This window comes from Nymphaea colorata, chromosome 5, assembly GCF_008831285.2.
Source record: "Nymphaea colorata isolate Beijing-Zhang1983 chromosome 5, ASM883128v2, whole genome shotgun sequence".
Classification (NCBI taxonomy): Eukaryota; Viridiplantae; Streptophyta; class Magnoliopsida; order Nymphaeales; family Nymphaeaceae; genus Nymphaea; species Nymphaea colorata.
In genome coordinates, this window is record NC_045142.1 from 15,381,409 (window position 1) to 15,407,431 (window position 26,023).

Here is a 26,023-nt window from a genome sequence, read left to right on the forward strand (position 1 = left end):
TATAGTCATGATTTGATGATTTGGATTGCATGCTAGCAATGTTACTATTTTGGGAAAAGTTTAGGATTATTTTGAGAAGGACGAGAATCCACGTGTATATCTACCTCTTCAGCACGATGAGTTGATTTTTGAAGCGATTAGGAAACATGGTAGAGATTTGATGTGGTTGAGAAGATTTAAAATCATTTTTGGGATCATGTGGTGCATACTATTGTGAATATGTGAATTGTGACGTTTGTTGGGAAAGAGTACATGAGTTGGGTGTAACTATTGGAAAGTCGCCTCAACTATGGAAGCAAATGAAAAGTATATTAGTGATTGGTTGAATCGAAGGCTTAGGACATAGATCATTTGGTGACAACCTCTAGGGTTGGGAAGAGACCTTTTGGAGGGCTTTGTGGGTCGACACTCTCTGGAGGCGATGACATGCCTCAATGATTGTATTGTCAGATTTGTATTAATTGGAAAGCGATCCGAATAGAAAACTTATCGTTTGGCTGTGTTTGCAGGTACACCAGGCAAGTCAAGTAGACCTTGAGCAATGCGGTTTGTAGCTCGAGGTGTTTTGTGGACGCGCGACAGGTATGGCGGCATTCTAGGCAATTCCCTGTCTAGGGCCAACTTTTGGATGTGTGTTCAGGATCGTTGGATCCTATGTTTGTGATGTGACTAAATGAATGCAATATGATTGAATGTTTGTGATGTACTCGAATGAAAATATATATACATGGAAACTGAATGCTTATGCAATAAGTTTTGTTTAAAAAAAAATTACTACGCAATTGCATGTGCATGTTATAACTGATAACTGCTTAGGACAGATGAGGTGGGGTATCGAGTCGAGTATCTCCTCGACCCCAATCGTGCATTAGAAAGCATCATAGAATGATAATTGCCTAGGACAGCTACGAGCCAATCATGGATCAAGACTCTCCATGGTTTGGCTAAGTTTTGAAAGATGTGACTGATGTGTGTGATTGTGAATGTTGTGATTTGTTGCATATGCATTGCCATGGACAATAATACAATTGAATGAATTAAATGGTAGTTGTACCCGTATTGTTGTGACGGCTAACTAAGACTGTTAATGTTATGTGTAGCCCTCGTGTGGAGACGATTGGAGGTGTGGGCGCACTTATGAAGTGAACCAACCTCATGAGCTAGCCAGTCATTTTGTGAATGATTTGTCATGTGACAAGTTTTGTTTTGGAAAACTATTATAAGCTTGTTTTGAAAATTGTTACGCATTTGCATGTGCATGATAGAATTGATAACTACTTAGGACATATGAAGTGGGGTATCGAGTCAAGTGTCTCCTCAACCCCTATTGTGCATTAGAGAGCATCATAGAATGATAATTGCATAAGATAGCTACGAGCCATCGCGAATCGAGACTACTCTCTGGGATTTGGTTATGTTTTGAAAGATGTGATTGATGTGCTTGATAAGATGTGAATTTTTATGAATGTGAATGTGGTGATTTGTTGCATATGTATTGTCGTGGACAATGATGCAATTGAATGAGATTAGAGGATATACCCATATTGTTATGACGGCTAGCTAAGACTATTAATGTTATGTGTGACCCTCGTGTGAAGGCAATTGGAGGTGTAGGTGCACTCGTGAAGTGAACCAACCTCATGAGCTAGCCAGTCTTTTTGTTAATGTGCAATTATAATGACAATAATGAAAAAAATAGAAATGAGAAGCCAGTGAGATGTGGCTATGTATTTGGGAGTTGTCCCGCCTTCGCCACTGGTCTCGCCTGTTCGGAGCGCAGACGGTGTAAGGTCTCAGGGTACTATTGTGTGATGTGCTTAGAGCATTGGGCTCCCGCCTTCCCAACCTGGGTGTTCTAGGGAAGACTGAGTATCTCTCATTGGAATTCACACACCCATGGATGAGTGCTCTACCGCTACAGTAGGAATGGATCAATACTGTTATGAGCCACCATGGGGGTTGTCTCTCTGCTGTAGGCCGCCCGCGGTGTGCACGTGCCTATGTTTGCACCTACATGAACTGTCAATTCACTAAAATTAATGTAAATGAAAGAATGTGAAAGAAGTGATATGAATGATGCAATCTGCCTGATTTGCATGTGACTATTGAATATGATATTGTGGCCTTTGTGTGACCTTTGCAAAGTTATGTGACTTTGTGCCCTACTACAACATGATAGTAAATTGTTTCGTAGTTAAAGTAAATGAAAATAATGTAATTGTGAATATGAATGATGAGTATGTGAATGTAGTGAATATGCATGAAGTTAATGCCATTATGAATTATGTTGAGTTTGGCCATTAAGTGGCCTTTACATATTGTGGTGTGAATGAAGTAAATGAGAATAACATGTTTATACATGAGTTGCATGTAATTTGTGAATGTGCTATAGTGGACATCAAGTGACCTTTACATGTCGTGGTATATGTGAAAAGCTTTCATATCAAGTCATGGAAAAGTATACCCCATCACGACATGATAGTGATTGTTTTCGAAATTGTTATATCCCATTTGAGCCCTCACTGTAGAGGGTTAGAGATTTTCTTAGCTTGTTGCCATACTGCGAAGGCTAAGCCTTCAGTTATTTCATTTTTTAGGTTTTGGCGGACCCGGAGTAGCAAGTTGATCAGATGGCTTCACTCACATCCTATTGGGGAGGTTTTGGGTCTTTGTAGTGCCGGCGCGTCTTGTTTTGGTTATATTGATGTCATGTTTTTGTTAGACATCAATTATATGGTTTGAGACATTTTAGTCATACACATAGATATGATTTTGTATGAACTAAAATTTTAATATAAATGAAAGTTTGCCGCATTGTTTCGAATGGCATAGCTCCATCCTTTTTGAATTGTTGTGTCGTCGTACCTTAATGTTTTATGTTTAGAAAAAGAATTTGTTTTAGGGTCAAAAAGGCTGGGCGTGACATTCATCCTTTGTCTAAAATCAAACTTGGTTAACCTAGTATCATACCATGTGTGCATCAACCCCTATATGTGAAAACATGAATCCAGCTTGGTTCTCATATAAAAAACTTTTTAAAATCATAGTTTTCTCTAAAATGTTTCAAAATCAATATCTTTAAAACAATTTCAAAAGCACTAGGTCATATAGGCATGTAGTCTAATCCTAGTTCAATTCTCTAAGACCTATCCTAGTAGAGCCTACTACCATAAACCCAATCCTGTAGCCTAGGTCTAGTCAAAATTCTATAAACACTCGTTCATATAAAATAAATCAAGTGTATATCATATAAAACATGATTTGAATAGAACCAAATCCAGGAAGATTCAAACCCAGTGTAGGCAAGATTGAACCTAGACATTTTGACCAACTTTCCCCTAGATCATTTGGATCTTGGATCTCAATTCAAAGTATCAAATTCAAATAATAAACCTCATGTTGATCTAAACCATGACATTAACCCAAGTCTAACACACTTGGATTTGGATGTTAAATGTTGGATTTTGATCCCAAGTATTAGATTTTGGATCTTGAATTATGGATCTTGGATCTTATATTTTGGATGTCGAATCTTAACCATGGGTCTTCGATTTTAAACTTTGGATTTTGAATCAGATTTCACATACAAGTCTCAAATCATAAATATTGGATTATGGATTTTAGACCATAGATTTTGGATCTTAGATTTCAGATCTTGAATCCTGGATCAAATTTCAAAGCAAATGAAAGTTTGATCATCAACCTGTGATTAATTCCCATAGAATCATAATCAAATACAATATTTTAAACATTATAATAATCAGATTTGGATCTATCCTTTCAAGCATTTGGATCTTAAGAGATCCAATCATGAATACAAGAACAAACCTAGATTTCTAACCTTGCACTTCGGATTGACAGTTCCATTGACATGATATGAGATTTTGTATTTCTATGACACCTCTCTCCTTTCAAACTTAAAAAAGAATTTCGTAGCTCTCTTAGTTCCTGACATATTTCCTTGTCATGTTTATGTCATACAACCAAGTCCCAATAGCTAGTGGGCTCCAGGTCTATATGGCCTAATTTTTATATGCATCATGTTAGATTTAGAACATCAATTTGCATTGATCTATGATGATCAAGACATGAACAAACTTAAGATTAATTTACCATTGTTCATTAGTCTATTTATGACATCTAGTTAGATTTTAAAACATGTATGATTTCAAAAATTAAGGTATGTTTGTTTTTTCAGTTTTGGACGACATTTAAACTAAAAAATTAGAACATCTAGTCTAGTATTTCATCCGATCCGATTACCCCTAGAATGGTCAAACCTCGTACCAATATATTGGGTCCTGTCTCTTGGAATACTGCACAAGGAAAACAAAGGCAAATATAGATAATGATATCTCATTTATTATGATTTGCATGTAAAATTTTACATGTAAACGGGTACCTAGTGAAAGAGGGATGTGCGAGCAAGCTGGATGCTAAGGACATCATGCCAAGCTCCAAGACACAATGAACTGGTGAAGCCCCTGTGTGCTGCGTAGAAGAGAATGAGAGCAGCTCAAGCATGCTTTTCCATTCGGTAAAAAAAAAAAAATTATTAAAAGTTCCACAACCCCCTTCCCCTAAGTGTCAGCACAAAAGTTTCTTGTCTGTTTAGTGGTGAACTTTTCAACGATTTTGAAGTAAAGTTTCACTTCTATCATAACCATTCCATCAATTCAAACAGAGCCTCAGTGTTGTAATCCCGCCTTTTATATAGTCTAAAAAAAATACGATATACATTGTTCATGCCCACCTACCCCACCAGCAACCAACTGTTTTACGCTCCTAACGCAGCGTGACTAGCAACTCACCATGACTCGTGTGATAGCATGTCTCCTATCACGAAGGCGCACCAAATTGGCACATGGCGTCCATGGGTAGCCGTCCTGTTGGTTTTATTCCAGTGGACCTTCGATTGAATCCCTCTTGCTGGAGAAGGGGGTTTATTTATGACTGAGATGGGTGTTCCTCGCAATGAACACGGTCCGGAAAAGGACCGTTCGTTTGGACTGTGGAAACCCTGCCACGAGAAAGCATCAACCTAGCCGATCATTTCTTGGCCGTCAAGAGGGAGGGCTCTTCCTCCTTCCTCCCACGGTTGCGTCAAGAGAGTCCGCATACACTATCGACTGAGATCTTCTTATCATTTTCTCCATTCTCCTCGTTGAACGGCGTAAGTCTCTCTCGCTCTCTCTCTTTCCCCCTTATATCGATTTTCGGTACTACTGTCTCACTCTCGTATTGTTTTCGAGAATTTCACGTTTGACTTCTCTTAGGTCATTACTGGTGCTCTTTCTCGTCCGATTCTGAGGTTGTGCAAGAAACCCAAATTTGTGCTATTTATTTAGATTCAAAGCGCCGAGAGTTTCAGATTGGGTTTCTTAGTTATGGGGATTTCCCCTATCAATTTCCTGTGCGAGCCAAAGGAACAGGCGTGAGCACTAAACGGTTGCTTACGACCATTTTCCTGGAGTTTGAATTGCACGGAGGTTGAGTCGTCATGAAGTTGTCTGGATAAACCTTGTCTTTCAGTCCGCGATTATGTTTCATATACGATCTGGACACCAACAATGTTTCTATTTCCCTTTCATCCAGAATTCAACGATGGACCGCAGATGGTCCAGCAGGACGACGTGGGGCAATCCAGACAGACGGAAGAGAGAAGAGGACGAGGTGCGGGCGTTTTTTGAGAACTATCAGTTCTTGTTTTCTTATAGTTATAAATTAGTCTATGCTACCGCTTATTCAACATTTTCTATCAGCTGCTTTCTGCGTTGTATGTTTAAAGGTTCAAATTGCCAACGCAAGGTGTTATAACAATTTATTTTTGAATGTTTGCTGCCATAGCGTTCCATTTCGTCATGATTTTGGACGCTTTGGTTGGTGGTGGATCTTATAGGCCTGATATTTTTTTTTTAAATGTCAAAATCATATATAACATTCAACCCTAGATTCTGTTTCCAGACTCAAAAGCTTGATATATAAATCCATTTCTAGTTGATATCGGACTCCATTTACTGGATGCATGGGCAAGAGTGGAACAAACAGAAGTGTCAGAAGATCCTGTGGCGCCTAGGGTTTAGATGTTTTCTGTAGGTTCTTCAACTTTTTATAATTCTATGGTGTAGAGAGTACTAAAACCATCAATATCATGTTGTCAAAATTGTATATATTTAGCGTCTTCTAGTTTTGTTAGTTGATTTGGTAAGTACCTTTCTTCTCTAGGTTTGAAGTTTGAACTCCATTTGGGGATTTTCATACTAGTATTCTGGTATCTTGGTTATACTGCTTGCTAGTGCTACAGGAATAGGATTTCTCAAGATATTTCCCTATAATTTTTTGGACATGTGTTTACTTGTAAGGTACGGTGGTATGAAAAATGGCATATTTAATTTGACATTTTTAATCCTTGTCATTTTGTTGGTCTAGATATAGTAATTGAACGTTTTTTTTAAGGTTATGGAAGATCTGACTTCATTTTTAATTTCTTCATCAGTATTCTGGTACTTGGTTGAGATATCATATAGGTCTTGAGCATGTACCTCTGCCTGTAAGCTGTACCAGTGTTGAAAGCTTTATGTGAAGATTTTTAGCTTCTAATGCTCTAATATGAATTTTAGTATTTTTCTTTTACTTACATCCGTACTGATTTTTTTCATCTTGGGGTTCTTTCATAGTAGCTTTCAAGCTAAAAAAAGAAGATTTCAAATTCTATTTCAATACTTGTCATCAAATTATTTTCTGTTTGATCTAGGAATTGTGATATTACATTAAATAGGCTGTGGTTTGTGATATGATATGTTACTATATTTACTACCTGCTTGTGTATCATCTTTGTGGCAACTCAATGACTACAATGATGTAGAGAATAGAGTTACTCTTTAGGAGGGGTCACTTTTCTGTGCCACACCACATGGTAGCATGTCAGTTTCTCCTCTCTCCCCTCTCTGGTTTCCCCCATATTTGCCATGCATGATGCCCTTGAGGTGAGAGGTGGAATGTGTGGCCGTCTAAGCTATCATCTGTGCTTCAATCTAGTCAACATAGACATCAGTACCAGTCGTCATTGCATAAACATACATAATCCTCATGCTAACTCTGCAAGAAGCAATCTTGATCCCTTCTCTTTTGCTCTGGTCTGAATGCTTGAGCTCTTGCAAGACTGGTATTGATTTGTAGTGACCCTTTTACCATTGTCGTTCCATGCATTCAAATGGCCATTCCATAGCTTGTTGACGTTCTTGCAATTTTGTCTTAGAGCTGGGATTTTGTATCCGTGCTATATCCTCCCTTTCATTTTCTCCCATATTCTGAGTGAACGATGATGGGATGGAAGCCCACCCTCATTTCCTTACCTTGATGCTTCTCCTATTTTCCTGGTTCCAAAGAAGGCTGGGAGGCCGTCTAAGCTAGTTTGGCAAGTTATCAGTTTCTGCTGCACAAAGCAAATGGTGGCAAGGTGATGCTGAGAGATAACCTTGCCCTAAATAGCCTCAAACCAGTTGTTATTAACCAGATCACTGATCAGCAGAAGGTACATGTGTATATATTTTTCCTATTTTCCCATCATTTTTTTTAAGGTGGCATTGTGCAAAGTCATGCACATCAGGCAAAGAATTCTCTCTCTCTCTCTCTCTTTATATATATATATATATATATATATATATATATATATACATATATATATATACATATAAAATATTAGATTTCTTCAGATGGCAGTCTACAAGATGCTCCTTTGAGGTGACTGATTTAATCCATAGTAAAGAGGCTATAACTGATATGAGGCAGCGAAAGAGGAAAATTTCTGTGAGCAACAGAAACCTGGACTGACATCAGGTTGCTGGACAGAACAAAGGAGATGAAGGACACTGAGGTTTAAGGTGTTGACAAAGTAGATAAACATGAGATAAAAGAAAAGAAAACGTAAGGCAGAGATGGTCAGATATCAAAATGCATAATAGAGATACGAAAGCGGAATGAAGTCAGACTCAATGTTGAGAAGGAACGTGAAGAAAAGATAAGCTCCAGAGAGAAAAAAAAAAGGGGGGGTTAGGCATTTGTAAGAGAGGGCATGTAAAGAAAAAAGAAGAGCAAAAATCAAATAAAGGTGAGTAGGAAAGAAGAAGAAAAAGTAAGATGAAATCACTGACCTAAAATCTGAGACAATCTGCTGTAGGGTCTCCTTGGATTCAATGATCTTCTTGGGATCTAGCAGTGCTGGGAACTTGGGTCGGATACCGTGTCAGACTTCTGGATTCACCATGACCTGTGCAACACAAATAGGAAGAGAAAAAAAATTATAGATGAAGTAGCAACTAGCACAATTCCCTTTTGTATTCTGCTATAAGAACATGTGGCATAGTTTAGTTCAGTACAATTGGAACAGAGCCAGACCCAGATCCAGATCCAATCTATTTACAGACAACAAACATGGATCCAATCCATTCACAGATAACATGATATCCATACCAAAACAGAACATCACCCAAACGATCCTAATAGAGCAATACCTCCCCTTGAACTCTTGGGTAAGAAGGTAATGCCATCTTTGGAGTCTTGGACCAAAGTGTGAAGGCAAAGCATACTCCAGTCACCATCTGCTTGGCAAGCACAAATAATATGAGCTCCTTTGCAGCATTTTCTAGGCCAATTTACAGGTCAGAAGATCAAATTTACAGGTCATAACATGATCTTCATGCCAAAACAGATATAAAAGTTATCCACGCCTTCCTCTTAGAGCAATGCCTCTGTTCAAACTCTTGGGTTAGGAGGCAATTCTGTCCTTGGACTTAAGTGTCAAGGCAGTGCATGCTCCAGTCACTGTTTGTTTGGCAAGCACAAAAGCAGTGTGTGCTTCTTTGTAGTACTTTCTTGGTCAGGTGTGGTGACCAAGGCACTGTTAGTCTTAGATATCTCTTGTTGCTTGGTAGCTGTCAAAGCAATGCATGCTTTACTTAGCACTCTGCTGAAGTTTCTCTTCCTTCTAAATTTGCGTTTTCTTTTCTTACGAATCTTGAAGTAATGAGTAGGATTCAGATGAACCCTCAGAGTTTGCTTAAAAATTTGTGCTTATCATGGAGTCCATATATACTTGAATAAGAAGGCTGTCAGATTCTTGAACAAGCACTTGAATATTGATTAGGATTCAAATGAGCCCTTGAAGTTTTGCATAAGACTTAATTGCACCCTTGAGGCCACTAAAATTAGAAAGGGTTTCTTGACTTTGTCTTGCTCAAAACTAGGAACTCAAGAATTTCAAAGCATCTAATGTTGAGGAAACTAATTTTTGTCGTAATCCTGGTTTTCTGAAAATGCTGCTTTCACAAATGAGTGAAAAAACTAACCCCTTCCAGGTTATTCACTCAAAACCTTTTTTTTTTTTTATAAACATTTCTTTCAAAATTTCATTAAAACAATATTTTTGACAAAACCTGGTTTTAACAAAAATGAGTTTTTTTAAGGTGTTGTCCAAAAGCTACCTTGAAGACTGACTACGTTTTTCTTACTGCTTCTGAATGAAAATTTGAGTTTATTATTTGTTAACCTTTTGCTCTCATGTTCTATGTAGTTGATTATTAGTTGTTATTTTGTTATTCTAGCATGAAGTTAGTTTTGTTATTCTAGCATGAAGTTAATAATTTATTCTTTTGCATTGTGGAATTTTTTGGTTCTTTAAATATTTGAAATAACTGTTAAATTAGTATCCTGTATATCTCCATTCTAACATTATGGCACAAGTTATGGTAAGTGATTACGGCCTCAGTTCCTTCCAGTATTTCTATATGCTTACTCTAGGTCAAGTGGTCTAGGAATATTAGTTCTTTCTGCACATTCATTCACAGATTATCGGAGTAGCTTAATTTGCCCTTGTCATTTGCCTTGTGCTGTTTTTGTGTATTCTGTGTGTATTCTGTGTAAGCTATGTCATTCTTTTTTTTCTCAGCTGCATTATACTTGTTTTTCTTTTTAAAAGTCGTATTATATGTATTTAATCTATGCCCAATACTTGATTTTTCAATATTTACTCTTTTCTGGTATTCTTTAGGTACATGAAGCTCTCCTTCTTGATGACCTTGTGGAGGAGTTTCGCCTGCCTATTTCTCACAGGCCTACTGAAAATCTTGATATTGATAATATTGAGCAAGCATCTCTGGATACACAACTAACATCATCTAATATAGGATTCAGGCTTCTACAGAAGATGGGATGGAAAGGGAAGGGCCTCGGCAAAGATGAGCAAGGTATCATCCATTTCCCTATCTTTAAGTCATAAAACCAGTGGTACAAATGTTTCTTGTTCACCATTCATAAACATCACTGTTGAAAGTTGAAACTGCGATGGGCCTAAGAATATCTTATTCTGTTAATATTTTTTTATCTGGGTCCAAGTTAAAGAAACTTATTATGTTAGGCATTTATTTATGGTTGAAGATATTGCCAAATCATGAGTAAGTGTTTTTCTGCATAATTTTTTGCTTGCAGATGGGTATGATCACATAGATCTTCATTATCCTTAGTGTGAAGTATATTACATTGGTTTGATGCTTACAGGGATAGTAGAACCAATAAGAGCTGGAATAAGAGATCCCAAATTGGGTGTAGGAAAACAAGAGCAAGATGATTTTTTTACTGCTGAAGAAAATGTCCAGCGCAAAAAGCTTGAGGTTGAAATGGAAGAAACTGAGGAACATGTAAAGAAGCGTGAGGTATGTCCTAGAAAATCTATGAAATGTATTTCCTATCTTAGGTTCTTCCAAATGCATAACTTCTTTGAAACCTACATCTCATAGCAGAAGCCAGCATATAGATATATATGTGTCTTTTGATGGGAATGGTATATCATAAGGCAACATCCACTTCGGAGGATCTTGCGAATTTGCAGTTTTTATTACCTGGTGGCTTCTACTGCCTGCTTCGTGCACATGATGAAAATCCAGGTTGTAGCAGAACGTGAGCAGAAAATCCAAACTGAGGTGAAGGAAATACGTAAGGTATTCTTCTGTGAACTTTGCAACAAGCAGTACAAACTGGCGATGGAGTTTGAGGTTCATTTGAGTTCATATGACCACAATCACAGAAAGGTATGTTACCTTGCATGAGCATCTATGTTGAGGCTTCTTTTTGCAGTTTCAAATTTCTTGTTGGATCTGCAGCGTTTCAAAGAAATGAGGGAATTACATGGTAGCAGTAGTCGTGATGATAGACTGAAACGTGAGCAGCAGCGTCAGGAAAGAGAAATGGCCAAATATGCTCAATTGTATCCAAGGCCACTGTTTTCTTATAGTTTTGCTTTTTCATTTTAAAAACACTTATTTTGTCAGGTGAAAGTTATATTGTTTCATTTTCTCTCCATGTTATATTCAATGGTGTTCTTCCCTTCCCTCTCCAGAAAGGGGTTAGGATGCTTTTGTCCCTAGGTGAGAGTTCTTTAACTGATTTTAGAGCCGATGCACAAAAGCAGCAGCAAGAAAACTCTGAAGCTTCTTCAGCAGCTGCCCTTTCAAGAAGTGCCACTTCTCTATCATTTCAGGAACAGCGACAGGCTTTGAAGTTTGGCTTTTCTTCCAAGGCGCCTACTTCCAAGGTTTGCCTTTTGCTTTGGCAATTCTGTGTGCCTGTTGTGGTGTCTTGCTGTTGTATTCTATCAGCACTTCATGCTTAGAACATATATATAGTCACAGAAAACTCGTTTTTGTTCGAAAAAAACGCTATAAATTAACTAACTGTTTAAAACTTGAAAAAAACGTGTTTTTTTTTGAAAAAAAACGTTAAAAACGAAAAAAACACCTTTAATGCATTTTTTTTCAGTTTTTTCATTTTTTTCAGTTTTTTAAATGACAAACAATTTTTTTTTCATTTTTATTTTTTATTTGTCATAAATCTACTTATCTTTTGATGTTTGTGTTATTAGTTTTTCACTTATTTTATTCTCCCCCATTATTAGTTTTTTAAAATTTTTAAAAAATTACCATATTTTTCTCTTTTTTTTCAAGCTCGCGATATTATACCCAAGAAAAACCTCGTCGTTTAAAACTCCGAGACGTTATTTGTGACTATGCTTACAAGTATAAAGCTGACTCAGTCATGCTGTTATGCTGTTATGGTTGGTTCCTATATCATATTAATTTTGTTTTTTGACCTATCCATGTTGTGAACTGTCTACTCAATTCAATCACCAAATGATTGTTTCTGGTTTCTAAACTCGAAGAATATTATTTTTTGTTATAAGCTGCTCTTCTGAATGTTTGCACTTTGCAGGTGCTCTATTTAAGTAAAATCTTTTGATGTCTTTAAAGCAGTTAGTTTTCAGTAGGCTAATTGTAAAAAACGCATAAGCCTTTATTCAACAATGTTGTAGATTGTGAATTAACTAATTTCCTTTGGATATTGAAAATCAATGTCTTTAAAATCATTCGGGTATAGCAACACACAACAACCAGCCTTGAAACGAGGCATAAACCTCAAAGCATTAGGCATAAGGATTTTTTTTTTCAAATTAAGATTTAAACAAATACATGTATAAGCTGATCATATGTCTAGGCACCATGAGGCATAAACCTCAACGCTTAAGCATAAGCATTTTTCTAAATTAAAAATTAAACAAATACTCATATCAGATCATCATATGTATAGGTATCATGCAGATACATAAACATAAACTTGCCAGATATTTCCCTTCAAGGAAGAAATAGGAGGTAGAAGAGTGACGAGAAAAACAATATTAAATAGAAACACAAAAGTATCAGATTTATTTGATGAAGAAGAAAATGCATCACACAAAATAAGACAGCAGGAGAAGCAAATCCAAACAAATTGCAAGAATGTATTTTCGTGAAGAAGAAAAGCAGAGGAAAGGAAAGAAGAATGAAGGAGTAAAAAGGAAGAAAAAAAAAAGAAAAATGAAGAAAAGAAGAAGAAAGGAACAAGGAAAATGGAGGAGAAAGGTAGTGCTCATTGAAGTCCAAGTGAAGTCTGGCAAGGATGTTGTCACTGGTTGGAGATGGTTGGATAGATCTGCTTGGAGTCTTGGGTACAAATGCAGCCAGACTAGGACAAATGGGGCAGCTCTAGTTCATTGTGGCTGCCTCTTTTGTTTAAAAACTTTTTTGGCTAAAGTAATTATACTTTGAGGTTAGAGGGCTTTAACCCTCTTTTGACCAACAAAAAAAATAGTGGCTTGCTTTTTCACTATAGAGTGTAGTGTTTCTCATTGCATCTGTATTGCAAACTATTGTGCTTTAGTGCTACTCCTTTTATTGTGCTAAAGCACTCTAGCGTGCCCCAGGTGCAATCTTTTCTCCTCATACCATGATTTGGACAACACAAAAAACATTTTTAATACGAAAATTTTGCGATATTTTCATTTGTCATATGAGTGAAGGTGCAGAAAGGGTGTGTGCTAAGTCATGTGGGTAGGTGTGATTTGCCCATGTACCCGTGTTAGTATGAGGGTACGGCGACACGGGTACAGCTGCATCTTAAAACATATAAATTTATATTTTCAAACTTAATTTTTTAATTTTGATTTTTCCTTTCTTTTGTATTTCCTTTCCACCAAAATTCTATATTTTCCTCTCATTTTTCTTTAATTTTGAGAATTTTTAGGATTATATATATATATATATATATATATATATATATATATATATATAATATTTACATATACACTTTTCTGTACCATTGTACCCAAATTTTCTAATATCGCCATACCTGTACCTGCATCTCTGTACCCGTTCCCATATCGTACCCGTACTCATGTAGCTTAGGGTGTGTATATTGTCAAGACCCTAAAATGACCTCTGTCTTCTTCACCAAAAAAATCTCGGAGGCATTGATATCAATTTGAACTTAGAATTTTGTAACATATAAATTTTGATAAAAATATCCATACTTTTCATGGGAACACCTTGAACTAAAGCATGCTGTCTACTAAATTAGTATGCACAAGCACATTAGCATGTTCATATTTTGTTTAAAATATTCTTTTGAGTTTTTCGCAAGATTTTAGGTGGTTCTGTTTTCATCCTGATCTAAGCGGTATGGAATATACCTATTTCCTATATATAGGTGTGCCAAAAGAAAGATCTGTGTGAGTCCAATTTTTCAGGTGAGAAAACGTGCAGCATCAAGTGGGCAGCACGGGAATGACCTATAGAAAAACATAAGTTTCTGTGAGGCTCATAGCCAATCAAAATGGGGCCCGTAAATCCAAAATACATCTTGAATATGTGAGCCATCCTAGTGCTGCTTGTTGCTCTATCATTTGTCACCTGAAAAATTGTCAGCTAAGGTTGTCAGCAGCGTTTTTGAGTATGCGAGAAACATACTAAAGTCTCATGGCACAAGTACAAAATTATCTCCTGTGGTCAACCATTAGAGCTTTTAGTCCAACCCACATTGGCGATCAAATGGACATCATAGTGCACACAATATTTACCATGTACCTTGCCCGAATGTCATTACACATATGGGCATAGGATGCGACCAAATCATCGATAAAACTGTAACATGATATTATCACAAGGATCACATAGTCGCTAATGCACATGCCTCATTCTGCTTCTAGAATCACAACAGAAATCTTGTGGATGCAAGACACGGGCCCAACAACTGGAATATAACAAGTGGGATGGTGCATGTTATTGCCAGGGAGTTGAGTAGTTGTGCATTGCTCATTTGTGGGCAGGGCTTTGGCAATAATGAGAGTTTTCCTATGAGACAATGCAAAACTGAAACTAGATGCTTAAGTAGTAGCTTCGGCTAACCGTTAGCACTATCAGAACCAACATGATCACCCTAGGAACCTGTTTGGAGGGTCCATCAAGGCGCCGCACTCTACATAAGCAACCTTGAGCGCTTGCATTTGCCCACCTTTGCTAGTGGGCAGATTGTTCCAACCCGCAACAACCTCACATCCCTCTAGTGCCAACTGAAATAATCAAACACAACATTGTCAACATCAAGCCTTTTATCCTTGTTAACACAATGAAATTCTTTTGGTCTTTCCTAGCAAATGAGCATATGGGTACTTCAACCAGCCAGACTTGAGCTCCAATTTCTCCAACACAATGTGAGATTCACGAAGAGATTAACCTGGATTGTGTGCGATGGAGCCTACTGGGGGACTGATGATTGTGGTCAAGCAATGTTGTGAAGTGTGTAGCACAATGTACATCGGTTGGGAATATATTTAGTTATGTAATGTAATTTAACTTGAAAAATCACCTTTTTCTCAATATAGGAAAATCATGAAATATTACAAAAAAGATTTGGGAAAATAGGAAAAATGCTCTTCATGAAAAAACATAAATTGAAAGTAACGAGGGACAAACATAAAACACTAAATTAACATAACTATAGTGAGGATGGGTTCATTTTCTTAAATGCAGTACATATATTATATCAACGTAAACTTAAACATCTTGGTACATAAGTTGAAGAGTAAAAATTTAGGTACATGATTCCAAAATTCAAATCCCTAATAACCAAGCTCTTGAATGCTGAGACTAATTAAAGCAAAAGAGAATTTTATATCCACAATAAATACTTCATGCTCCGCTAGGTTCTTCTTTCATGCCAGCTCCTCCTATTTCACTAGGTTTTCTTGCCCCACTAAGTTTTTCTTGGTGTGCTGGTCATACTTTTCATACATGAACTATAAGATTACTTAGTTTACCATCTTAATGGGCTTGAAAAAATATCTCAATGATGTAGGTTTGGATTGTCAACTGCAAACCTTGTTCTTGCTTGGGTGAACACCATGAACTGTGTGACTAATTCATGTGTTAGAATGCATGGAATAGTTGCAAACTTGTCGATCCGAGTCACGAGTTGCCTGGTTCGTCTAGGATCGTCCATTTACTGGGTCACGAGTCAACTCATCGTCACCTAGTTACGAGTCAACTCATCGTCACCTAGTTACGGGTTCTTTTTTTGTTGTGTGTTGTTGAATATGAGTTGAGTTCAAGTTATAAGAACTCGACTTGTTGAAACTCGGCTCACCTCGACTACATAAATGTGTTATGAATGAGTGATTTTTGGTTGCTAGGCTTTTGTTTAGGGAATATTTGGATGTAGAATATGTTCATTCCTTATTTGGATTTTTCGTTAGATGGCCATTCATAGCTTAATTAGTTAAAACTTAAAAGAAACCAGTTAAACAAGTTAAAAGAAACGAGACAGGTTAAGTTTTAAGAGAAATAAGTTAAACAAGTTAAGCTAGTCAAGCTCGACACAGTCACACTGTAGTTGAGCCAAGCTCGAGACTGTTCTATGGAGTTCGACTCAAGCTTGAGCCAAGCTCGAGCTGGACTCTGCTCGTGTGCAGCCTTAGTCATATAAATGCATGACCGCACAAAATGCCATCTTGTCAATCAATCATGTGTATCTTAAACTTATTGAGTCCATTCTTTAGATGCTTTCCATAATAATAACTTGACATTTTTTAAACATGTCTAACCCAAGATCATCATTCTTCTAATGGATTGAACCATTTGAATCTAAGTGGAAGAGTAACAAAACAAAAGGTATTTATAGTATTCTAAGTAAAAATCCACAGCAAATGTTTTAGAAGGTGGAAGGCATTTTGGCATGTGGTTCTCCTTAAAGCCATAGATGTTCCCATATTGCTCCCCTTCAACATATGTCATCTTCATGAAAAGATGCTTTGCATGCATGAGAGATGGAGCAATGCAAGAATTACTATTGTCAACAAACTTATAAACAGAAGTAAGACTCTTCTTATTGTTTGTGAAACAAAGAACATTGAAGAGTTTAATGGCTGAGACAGAAATAAAAGAATTTTCAAAATGTGTGTCATCTGATGTTTAGTTATATCACCAGTGACCACATTATTTTTCCCAATATGGATTGCAAACTTGGAAAATTGGCCTGCATTCTGAGTAACATGATTAAATGCACTGAGTCAATGTACCATATTCCATGATCAGTTTTGCTTCAAGTTAAGTGAGTTTATGACAGCAAGTATTGCATCTAGATACCTTCCATATTTCTCTCCTGCAACTTTAGAGACAACACCTTGTTCTTTGTCTCAATTATCCTTGTTTAGCAATTAGCTTTAACATGTTCACTTTTCCTGCATATATAACAAACTAAAGCTTTTCTTCTCTAATATTAATGCTGCTAAGGTTAGCTGTATTATGAGTGGTAAAATGCTACAACAGCCTCAAACATTATTCCTCCCTAGACGTTGACCTCCTCAACGTTCCCCATAGTGCATATGAATAATACCTGTGGAGACTCTTCTGATACAACAACATCCCTTGCAAGGAATTTGAGGTTCATCTCATACTGTAGTAGATATGGTCTAAAACCTTCAATGGAGGGAAGGATGGAAAAGGATTATAGTGTGGTGGAAAAAGCATGGTATTGAGGTTAAACCAGCAAATGTTACAGACTTTCCCTATTAGGAATAGTTTTCATACGAAGACAGGGTAATCAACAGTTTCACTTTATTCAGGTATTCCATGACAGTCAAGAGACCTTTTTTTTTTTTTTGAAAAAAAATTGAAAGTGCTCTCTTGAGAGACATCCACTTGAAACTCAAAAAGGTGGAGGTCTACTCCTCAACTGGTTTTCACCAGAAACTCAAAAACTATGGTTAAGTGCTAACAAAACTGTTCCATGACTCTCTATGATAGCTATTAGGAGAAATAGGTATTTTGAAATGTAATTACCTAAAGTCAGTAGTGTCATATAGTAAATAATGTCGGGTCGGATCCTTTATAAATGGATCTCCCCCTGTCTTACAGCCGCACTATATAAGGCTGTTTAGGCATAAGAGCCGTTACTGATTAATGAAGAGAAAGGTTTACGGTTGGTTAGCCCTAGAAGGCTGTGTGCGTGAGTGTGTTAAGCTCTGTTAGTGTTTATTTGAATTTTAGTGGAGGTTGCTGCTGCTAGCTACCAATGGTATCAGAGCCTCCATATGACCAACAAAGGAGATGCTCGTTGTGCTAGAGGCCTTCAAAAAGCAGAATGAGGAAGCACAGATGACCATGGGAGATAGGATGCGCAACGTCGAGCTAGCTGCAATAAAATTGGGCGACGCTTCACTGAGGTCGACTTGCGTGTGTGCAGGCGATCTTGAACGAACAACAAAATTTGTCTGCTCTGCTACGTGATATGCTTTCTAAGTAGGACAGAGTCACCTAGCATCAACCAGGCGAGCGAGTTTGCATGAAGCCGAGCGTAGCAAGAGCAACGAGAAGCGTAGGACCCCCTGCAATCGTCAATTTCAAACGATGACTCAGGTATGCCTCCAGACTCTCACTTCATCAACGAGGCAAATTTTAGGGGAGAAGAGTTTCATCCGAACCTCCAAAATCCTAAAATGGAGTTCCTCAAATTTTCAAGGGAGGACCCGTTGAGTTGGGTCTTCCGTGCAGAGAAGTATTTCGACTGCTGAGTGTTCCCTTTGAAAACAGAGTCTCCCATGCTATTGTGCATCTGGAAGGGCCAACGATCCAGTGGTATCGATGGCTATTGGCACAACAAGGTAAACCTACTTGACCTGAGTTCGTCGCAGCCCTGACTGTGCATTTCAGCCCCTCCGCTTGCCTGGATTACAATGTTGAACTGTCTAAGATTCAGTAGAAGGGCACTATCATTGGGTACTAGGCAAAGTTCGAGGACAAGAGCAACATGGTGCGTGGGGGTCCCAAGGAGGCCCTCATAGGTGCATTCATTGGGGGGCCTGCGAGATGGATTGAGGATCGACCTCCAAGCGGCCATACCTTAGTCTCTGCTGGAGAGCTTTGAACTAGAGAGGATAGCCGAAGAAAAACACGTCAAATTTGGGTTTGGGTCGTGTGAGAGCAAGGTACCGAAAGGACCACCGTGGCCACCGTAAAATACGACGACTGCTGCTGGCGAAGTTGGAGTTCGTGGCATCACTAACAGACACGAGAGGGCAGGCAGGTGCTGGTGAAACGTCTGGACCCTGAGCAGGAGAAGGAAAGGAGGAGGCGTGGGCTTTGTTTCCAGTGCGACGTGAAATGGTTGCCTGGTCATGCGTGCAAGAGGCTACACATCTCTACCTAGTTGAGGAGGCTGAAGCAGACAGCGTGGAGGCTTAGGAGGAAGAGGAGTCAGGGGCAGAAGAGCACGAAGAGATGATGACAGCACCAGAGATCTCCTTTCATGCCTAGGGAGCAGGTCGTGCGTGTAGAAGGGCAGCTTCACGGGTGGCCTGTCCACATGGTGGATACAAGGTTTACTCATAAATTTAGCTGTGAAAGCACAACCAAGGCATGTGGGTGCAGGGTCATAGAAAAACCCAGCATCAAGTTCCTGGTGGGGAATGGAGATTCGTTGTTTTGCAAAGTGGAATGTCTCCTTGAAATGATAAGAGGTCTAGGGACAGCAGTTTGAAGTGGAACTGTGCCCCATAGCCATGGAAGGGTCTGATCTGGTACTTGGAATACAATGGCTTAAACAGTTAGGGAAAATCAAATGGGACTTCGCTGAGTTATCAATGAGGTTTAAAGGAAAAAGATGGGGATAGAACGTTAATGGCCACAAGAGTGGAAGACAGCAGGAAGATGGTGGACAGCAAGGTCTGTGGCACCCCAAGAAGGTCCGGCAAGTCTGCACCTTTTATTCATGTCCCTTACAAAAGAGTTAACACCAGCAGTGGCTAGTGCAGACTCTATATTTTTCTCGCTGCAACCTCCACTTCAAGAGTACCAAGGAGTATTTGACAAGCCCAAAGGACTGCCCCCTTGCTGCAGTCATGACCATAGAATTGAAATGGTCAGTGGGCCCTTACCTGTCAACCTTAAGCCCTATTGCTACAGCCATCAGCAAAAGGCATCTTTTGAAAACATTGTGGAACAAATGCTGCAAGAAGGTGGAATACAGCCGAGCCGGAGCTCATACTTGTCACCCGCACTGTTAGTAAACAACAAAAAAGGATGGCTCTTGGTGGCTATGCATCGATTACCAAAGCCTCAATGCTGTCACAATAAAAAACAGGTACCCCATACCCGTCATTGAGGAGAACTTTTGGATGAATTACAAGGGGCAGCGATATTCTCCAAGTTAGATTTGAGAGCTAAGTACCATCAAATTAGGATGGCAGTTGTAGACATCCCAAAAACGGCTTTCCAAACCCATGAGGGCCACTATGAATTCACGGCTATGCCGTTTGGCCTTACAAATGCCCCAACCACTTTCTAAGCCTTGATGAATGACATATGTAAACCTCATTTGAGCAGAATTAGTTTTTTTTTATGATATACTGGTTTATAGTCCCACTATAGCAGCTCATGTCACCTAAGGACAGTGTTAGAACTGTTGAAGCTGCACCACCTGCATGCCAGGTGTCAAAATGTACATTCGGGTTCGGGTGCACCCAGGTCTCTTATTTAGGGCACACCATATCTCAGTAGGGTGTGCATATGGAGATGGATAAAATTGCAGCCATTCGGGAGTGGGAACTACCTAAGGGAATCAAGGGATTGCGACTTGCAAGCCTTCCTAGGCCTGGCTGGATATTACAAAAGATTTGTAAAGAACTTTGGCACCATTGCTGTACCATTAACAGCAATGCTCAGGGTAAATCAGTTTTATGGACAGAAACTGTTAGAATCTTCACTAAAACATCACCGAATCACGTCTCTCCGTCTGAAAATAAGGAGGATGGAGAATAGAGAATAGAAGAAGGCAATGAAGGTAAGAGAACCGGCGGCCAATGCAGCCACACGATGCTTGATCTCTATTATTAAAACATAAACCTAATTAGGTTACAACAAAAAGAGGAATAAAACATGAAGTAATTACAAGAGGTGCCACCACTTAGACGTGAAGACATAAAAACGAAGTGGATCGGGTCTGAACAGACCCGATCCAGACCCGATCCCCTTACACTTATACGTACAGACTTAACAGAAACCAGCAAAACAAACATTTCAATACCTCAAGGATGCTATTATTAACGCATCCATTCTGACATTGCGTGTCTTCAACAGGCCATTACAGGTTGAGACAGAGGCATCGGACTTCATTATAGGCGCAGTGTTGAGTCAGGAAGATTCAGGTCCAAATCTGCTTATAAGAGAGAACTCGTAGCAGTAGTACTAGCGGAGAGGAAATGGCACCATTATCTCATTGGCAAGAAGTTCCATATTTTTACCGATCATAGCAGCCTTAAGCACTGTATGCAGCAGCGAACCCACACGCCTGCCCAACAAAAATGGATAATGAAGCTTATGGGATATGATTTCGACATCTTTTACAAGAAGGGTTCAGACAAACTTGTGGCTGATGGACTGTCAAGGAGGTTTGATCTTGATCACATGGGTGAAAATCATGAGAACCTCTTGCAGCTCATATCCCAACCTATTCTGGACATCTGGCATCAGTTGGAAGAAGCACATAGGCAGGCTATGTCAGTGCAAGAAATAAGGAGGCTGGAATCTACATCGCTGCAAATGTATGGATACACTTGGCGACCTCCCTATCTCTTCTATCAGAATCGCATCTTTGTTCCACTGGAAGAAGGCCTAACCAAAACACTGCTGGATGAGTTTCATGATGCTAAGGAAGCTGGGCACCAGGGAATGGAGAACACTTACTCAAGGATACAACACACTTTTTGTTGGCCAGGGATGAAGTGGGACATCAACAATTATGTGTGTGCATGTCCTCTATGCCAACTGTATAAATACAAAACTCTCAAACCCGCTGGCCTCCTTCAACCCTTACCAATCCCAGCCAAGTATGGGAGGACCTTTCTATGGATTTCATAGAAGGATTGCCTAAGTGAAGGGGTAAATCTGTTATTCTGGTTGTTGTTGACAGATTGTCTAAATACGGTCATTTTATGGCCCTTGCTCACCCATTTTCCGCCAAGGATGTTGCCAAGATCTTCCAAGACAACATTGCGAAACTACATGGCATGCCATTTGTCAGCGATTGGGATCCTTTCTTCCTTAGTCAATTTTGGCAAAGCTACTTCACCCTGCAAGGCACAAATCTGAAGATGAGTATAGAGCCTACCATCCTCAAACGGATGGGCAGACTGAGACATTAAATAGCGTCTTGGAAACATATTTACGTTGTTACGCAGAGCTGCAGACACACAATTGGGTGGATTACCTTTCATGGACGGAGTTTGTACACAACATGGCTCAGTATTCAGCCACTAAAATCTCCCCTTTTGAGGTGGTTTATGGGCGACCACCCTCTGATCTCCGTCGCTTTCATCCTCACGTTGAGCAACTCAGTGAAATGGAGGTTCAGTTACTTGCTAGGGACCAGGTTTTAAGCATCATCAAGGATAGATTGGCTGCTGCTCAGAACAGGATGGTTCAGCAGCACGATAAACACTGACGAGACAAAGAATATCAGAGGGTGATTTAGTTCTTTTGAAAAATTCCCCCCCTCGAAAGGTACACAGCAGAGCAGCAGCCATACACAAACTGTCTGCTAAATTTTCTGGACCCTTTCGGAATTTAGACAGAATTGGCATGGTTGCATACAGGCTCAGCTTCTGGCAGGCACCTCGATGCATCCCATGTTCCATGTGTCCCGCCTCCCATCCATACAAACAATTCCACTCCCTCGAGCAGCATATTCTGAATTCACTCCATTTCATGTTAAGCATAAGATCCCAGCTCGCAAGTCCAAGAATTCCAAGAAGCAGTGGCTTATAGAGTGGACTGGGCCTGATGCTACAGCACCCAACTGGGAGGACTGGGTATTTGGAAATGTAGTTATCGAAGTCAGTAGCGTCATATAGTAAATAATGTCGGGTCGGATCCTTTATAAATCGATCTCCCCATCTTACAGCTACTATATTACTGATTAATGCAAAGACAGGTTTAGGGTTGGTTAACCCTAGAAGGCAGTGTGCATGAGTGTGTTAAGCTCTGTTAGTGTTTCTTATTTGCATTTTAGTGGAGGTAGCTGCCACCAGCTACCACTCTTGCTGTGCGTCCTTGTGATATTCCAACAAAACACCTTTTGTGAAAGTGTGGATGCTGAGGATGCAATAACTGCTTAGTCATGCTTCATCTACTACACATTGGATTTTTTACATATGTAACAATCAAGTACCTGCATCTTTGTCATCCTTCAAATGGATAGACAGGTCATAACTTTTGGTAGAGGGAATAAAGTTTGCCTTTTCTAGGTCCGCAATTGGCATTTAACTTTTCAAGCACTAATTGAGGAGAAAATTGGTGGACAACATGGAGCGAGAACCATGAGATATATGTCAAAGAAATTAAGAGGACACGTAAAGGGAAAAGAGATTCAGGATGGTAGCCACTTTGTATGAATGTGTATTCTATTCTTGTATATGTGTAATGTTTGTACGTGCATTTTATCGGGAAACTGATACTGTTGGTGGTTTCTACTTTTGAGTGTTCTTTTTGCCTGTACAACACTCAACCTTTTTGCTTGACCGGTTGAAATGGCCATCAATCCTCTATTCAGATGGTTATGGTAATGCTTAGGTCATTGACCAGATTTTGACTTCTAATATTTCATAATTTGTCATTGGTTGTGTGGCATCATGACAGTTTTTTATTTTAAACTTGTCTTTTGTTATTTGCTTTATCATGAAATGACTTTTCAAGGTAGCATCTAAAATCTATGTAACACGACTCATTAAATGAAACCTTGAGATCTCTACTAGCATTTGATGTGTTGCATTGTAATCAGCATACCGTCATAGCTTACTAAATAGGCAGATATTTTTTTCCCCTTAATTATAAAACCGCTGACCTGCAACTTGTTTTTTGTCAAGCAGAGCTCGGCTAGAGGAGGAACTGCTAAAAAGCCTAAAGTTGCTACAAAGGTTTCCTCTATATTTGGCCATGATAGTGATGAGGAGACCTGATTAACCACTTGACGCCGGTGATCGTATGTGCATGGGCTGTGTTTGTATACAATATAATTTTTTATCTAATATAAAGGTTCACCATGGAGAAATCAGGCTAAAGTTGCGTTGATGATCCTAGATAATTTTTCCTTTATTTGTTCATTTTTGTGTTTCTCTTTGTTTCGTCTGTCTTCACAGTTTTCTTTCTTCTGTCATAACGGGGAAGTGCATTCTTTGAGGCTGTGACCAACGAAGATTGAAGATATTCTAGGTGCCGTCGTGTCCTTGTTGGGTTTGTCACACCTTAGCAGCTAAATCTGTGTTTCAGGGTTTACCTCGTTTGACATCTGCATATCCCTGGTGCCCTTGTATCTCTAGTTTGTTGTTACCAGACTGTCACGCATCTTCAGTATTCACGTGGAAGACCGGTGAACTGGCCGATGGCAGACTCGTAGCGATTCATTATCATGTGAATGATTAATGTCTTTTAATCTTTGTGTTAGCCATGAGTCGGAGCAGCAGTATCATCTATTATGAAAGCATTAAATGAAAGAAAAAGTTCAATATTACTGACTGCAAGTTCAAGAATGTCGCATTGGAAAAGATGGGGAATTGAACATAAACTAAACGAGCTATGTAATAATTGGCAAGCGACGTATGGGTCTAATTTGCCTTTTTTTTTTAATTTTTTTTCTTAAAAATAAAAATTAGGTAACGTGAAGTTTTCTTTAATAATAATGTTTCGCTGAAATTGACGATTCCATTGGACTGGCCATGAGTTTATAAAAATGTAGTGGGTGGAATTTATATTTCATGCTCTAAACATTCTTCCTGGGAATGTGTGCATTCTGAGTGATTTTTTCTGTCATCTTGAAGCTCCTATGGGCAAAGTTCTTTAAATGAATACTGTTGAATATAAGCATGGGTTTTGGTACATTGAATAATTTATGATGCAAATCGACTTGGGTCGTTCCCTGTGAGGCTTGAACGTGAAGCGTGCGAGTTCTGCATCCCTGTTTTTGACAGGGAAATTCAATGTTATGCTACCAAATGTGGGAATAGGCTGCATAATACACAACATTTAGGCAAATCCGTATGTCCTTTGAAGCAGCTGTGTCGTTTTAGGTAGAGTTGAACCTCTAACGGTATACACCAGCTAGCTTGAAACTCTTGTCAAGTGTAGTGTCCATGGCCACAAGAACTGAAACATCTTTTGAGCGTGGAGCCTTTGTGCCTCTCTACCTGTCAGCAGTATGTGACGGACAAATTTAACCGTGCTGTTCTATGTTGTCCCCGCCGTGCTTGCGCCCTAGCAATCGTTGCCCAAGAAAACGGCAACATCCTAGAAAAAACATCTTAGCCGTTTACAACCTTAATTTGGGCATCTTTATTCTTCAAAGCGGATAGAGCAACTGCATTCTCCTATGGAGACGCTGTTTGTCTCATCTACCAAGTCACAGCTCACACAGTTCTTAGATCATTATCCATTTATCTTTTGTGATAGAAGAGAATGATGCATATAAATGTATCCTCTGGGAGCATGTGATAAGAAGAATACTGCGTAATGTTCTTGTTTTAGGAAATATAATGTTACTATGTTTACTAATGAAATGATGGGTATATGACAAAAACGTGGTATTTTGGAAATGTATTTTATGAGCATGTGTCTTTAAGACTTCAAAATTTCTCATAAAAAAATCCTTTTGTATGCCAATCCATTTGCTTTTAGAACAGTTAGACGAGCCTGAATTAGGTTGTGGATGTCACGTCCCTATTTGCTTGTAGTTGCTCTTAGTTTTGAAGCTTCAACTCTTAGAAGAGTAATGGTTACCTGGACACTGCAAATGAGTAGGGTAGAGCCAATGTCTGGATAATTCAGTGGTCTTGCTTCTTATGTGCCCACACAATCTGTTATTTATGTTATAGACTTGGAAGGATATGCAAATTAAATTCATTAAGGTGAAAGAAAACTGACGGGGATTCTTATCAGATTTCATTTGCAAAATTTGCCACAGGTATGTGGAGTTTGTCCACGAAAATTCATGGTTGAGATGAACTCTTCATAATGTAAGACCAGTCCTAGCGAGAGAAAACAAAGGGAGCGTCAGTTTTCATCCACTAATGCAAGAGACAAAAATGAAAAGGCCGCCATCGGTTGAAGGAGAGATAGCT

The 26,023-nt window shown here is 38.9% G+C and overlaps 1 protein-coding gene across 5 annotated transcripts; it reads left to right on the forward strand.

Annotated features, from left to right (window-relative positions):
• Nucleotides 1-4,864: 4,864 nt before the first annotated feature.
• Nucleotides 4,865-24,420, forward strand: LOC116254492 (uncharacterized). Of its 5 annotated transcripts, none has more exons than XM_031629914.2 (8): nucleotides 4,865-5,173; nucleotides 5,596-5,673; nucleotides 10,185-10,244; nucleotides 10,555-10,709; nucleotides 10,941-11,084; nucleotides 11,157-11,260; nucleotides 11,446-11,587; nucleotides 23,780-24,420. In XM_031629914.2, exons 2-8 carry the CDS (start codon nucleotides 5,616-5,618, stop codon nucleotides 23,867-23,869), a joined length of 753 nt encoding a protein of 250 aa, XP_031485774.1. In that variant the 5' UTR covers nucleotides 4,865-5,173; nucleotides 5,596-5,615; the 3' UTR covers nucleotides 23,870-24,420. The 5 variants fall into 5 exon arrangements, with proteins under 5 accessions (XP_031485774.1, XP_031485773.1, XP_031485775.1 ...); XM_031629913.2 differs by lacking the exon at nucleotides 23,780-24,420 and adding an exon at nucleotides 20,994-23,746 and having other exon boundaries at nucleotides 4,868-5,173; nucleotides 10,049-10,244; XM_031629915.2 differs by having other exon boundaries at nucleotides 4,872-5,173; nucleotides 10,049-10,244.
• Nucleotides 24,421-26,023: the final 1,603 nt, after the last annotated feature.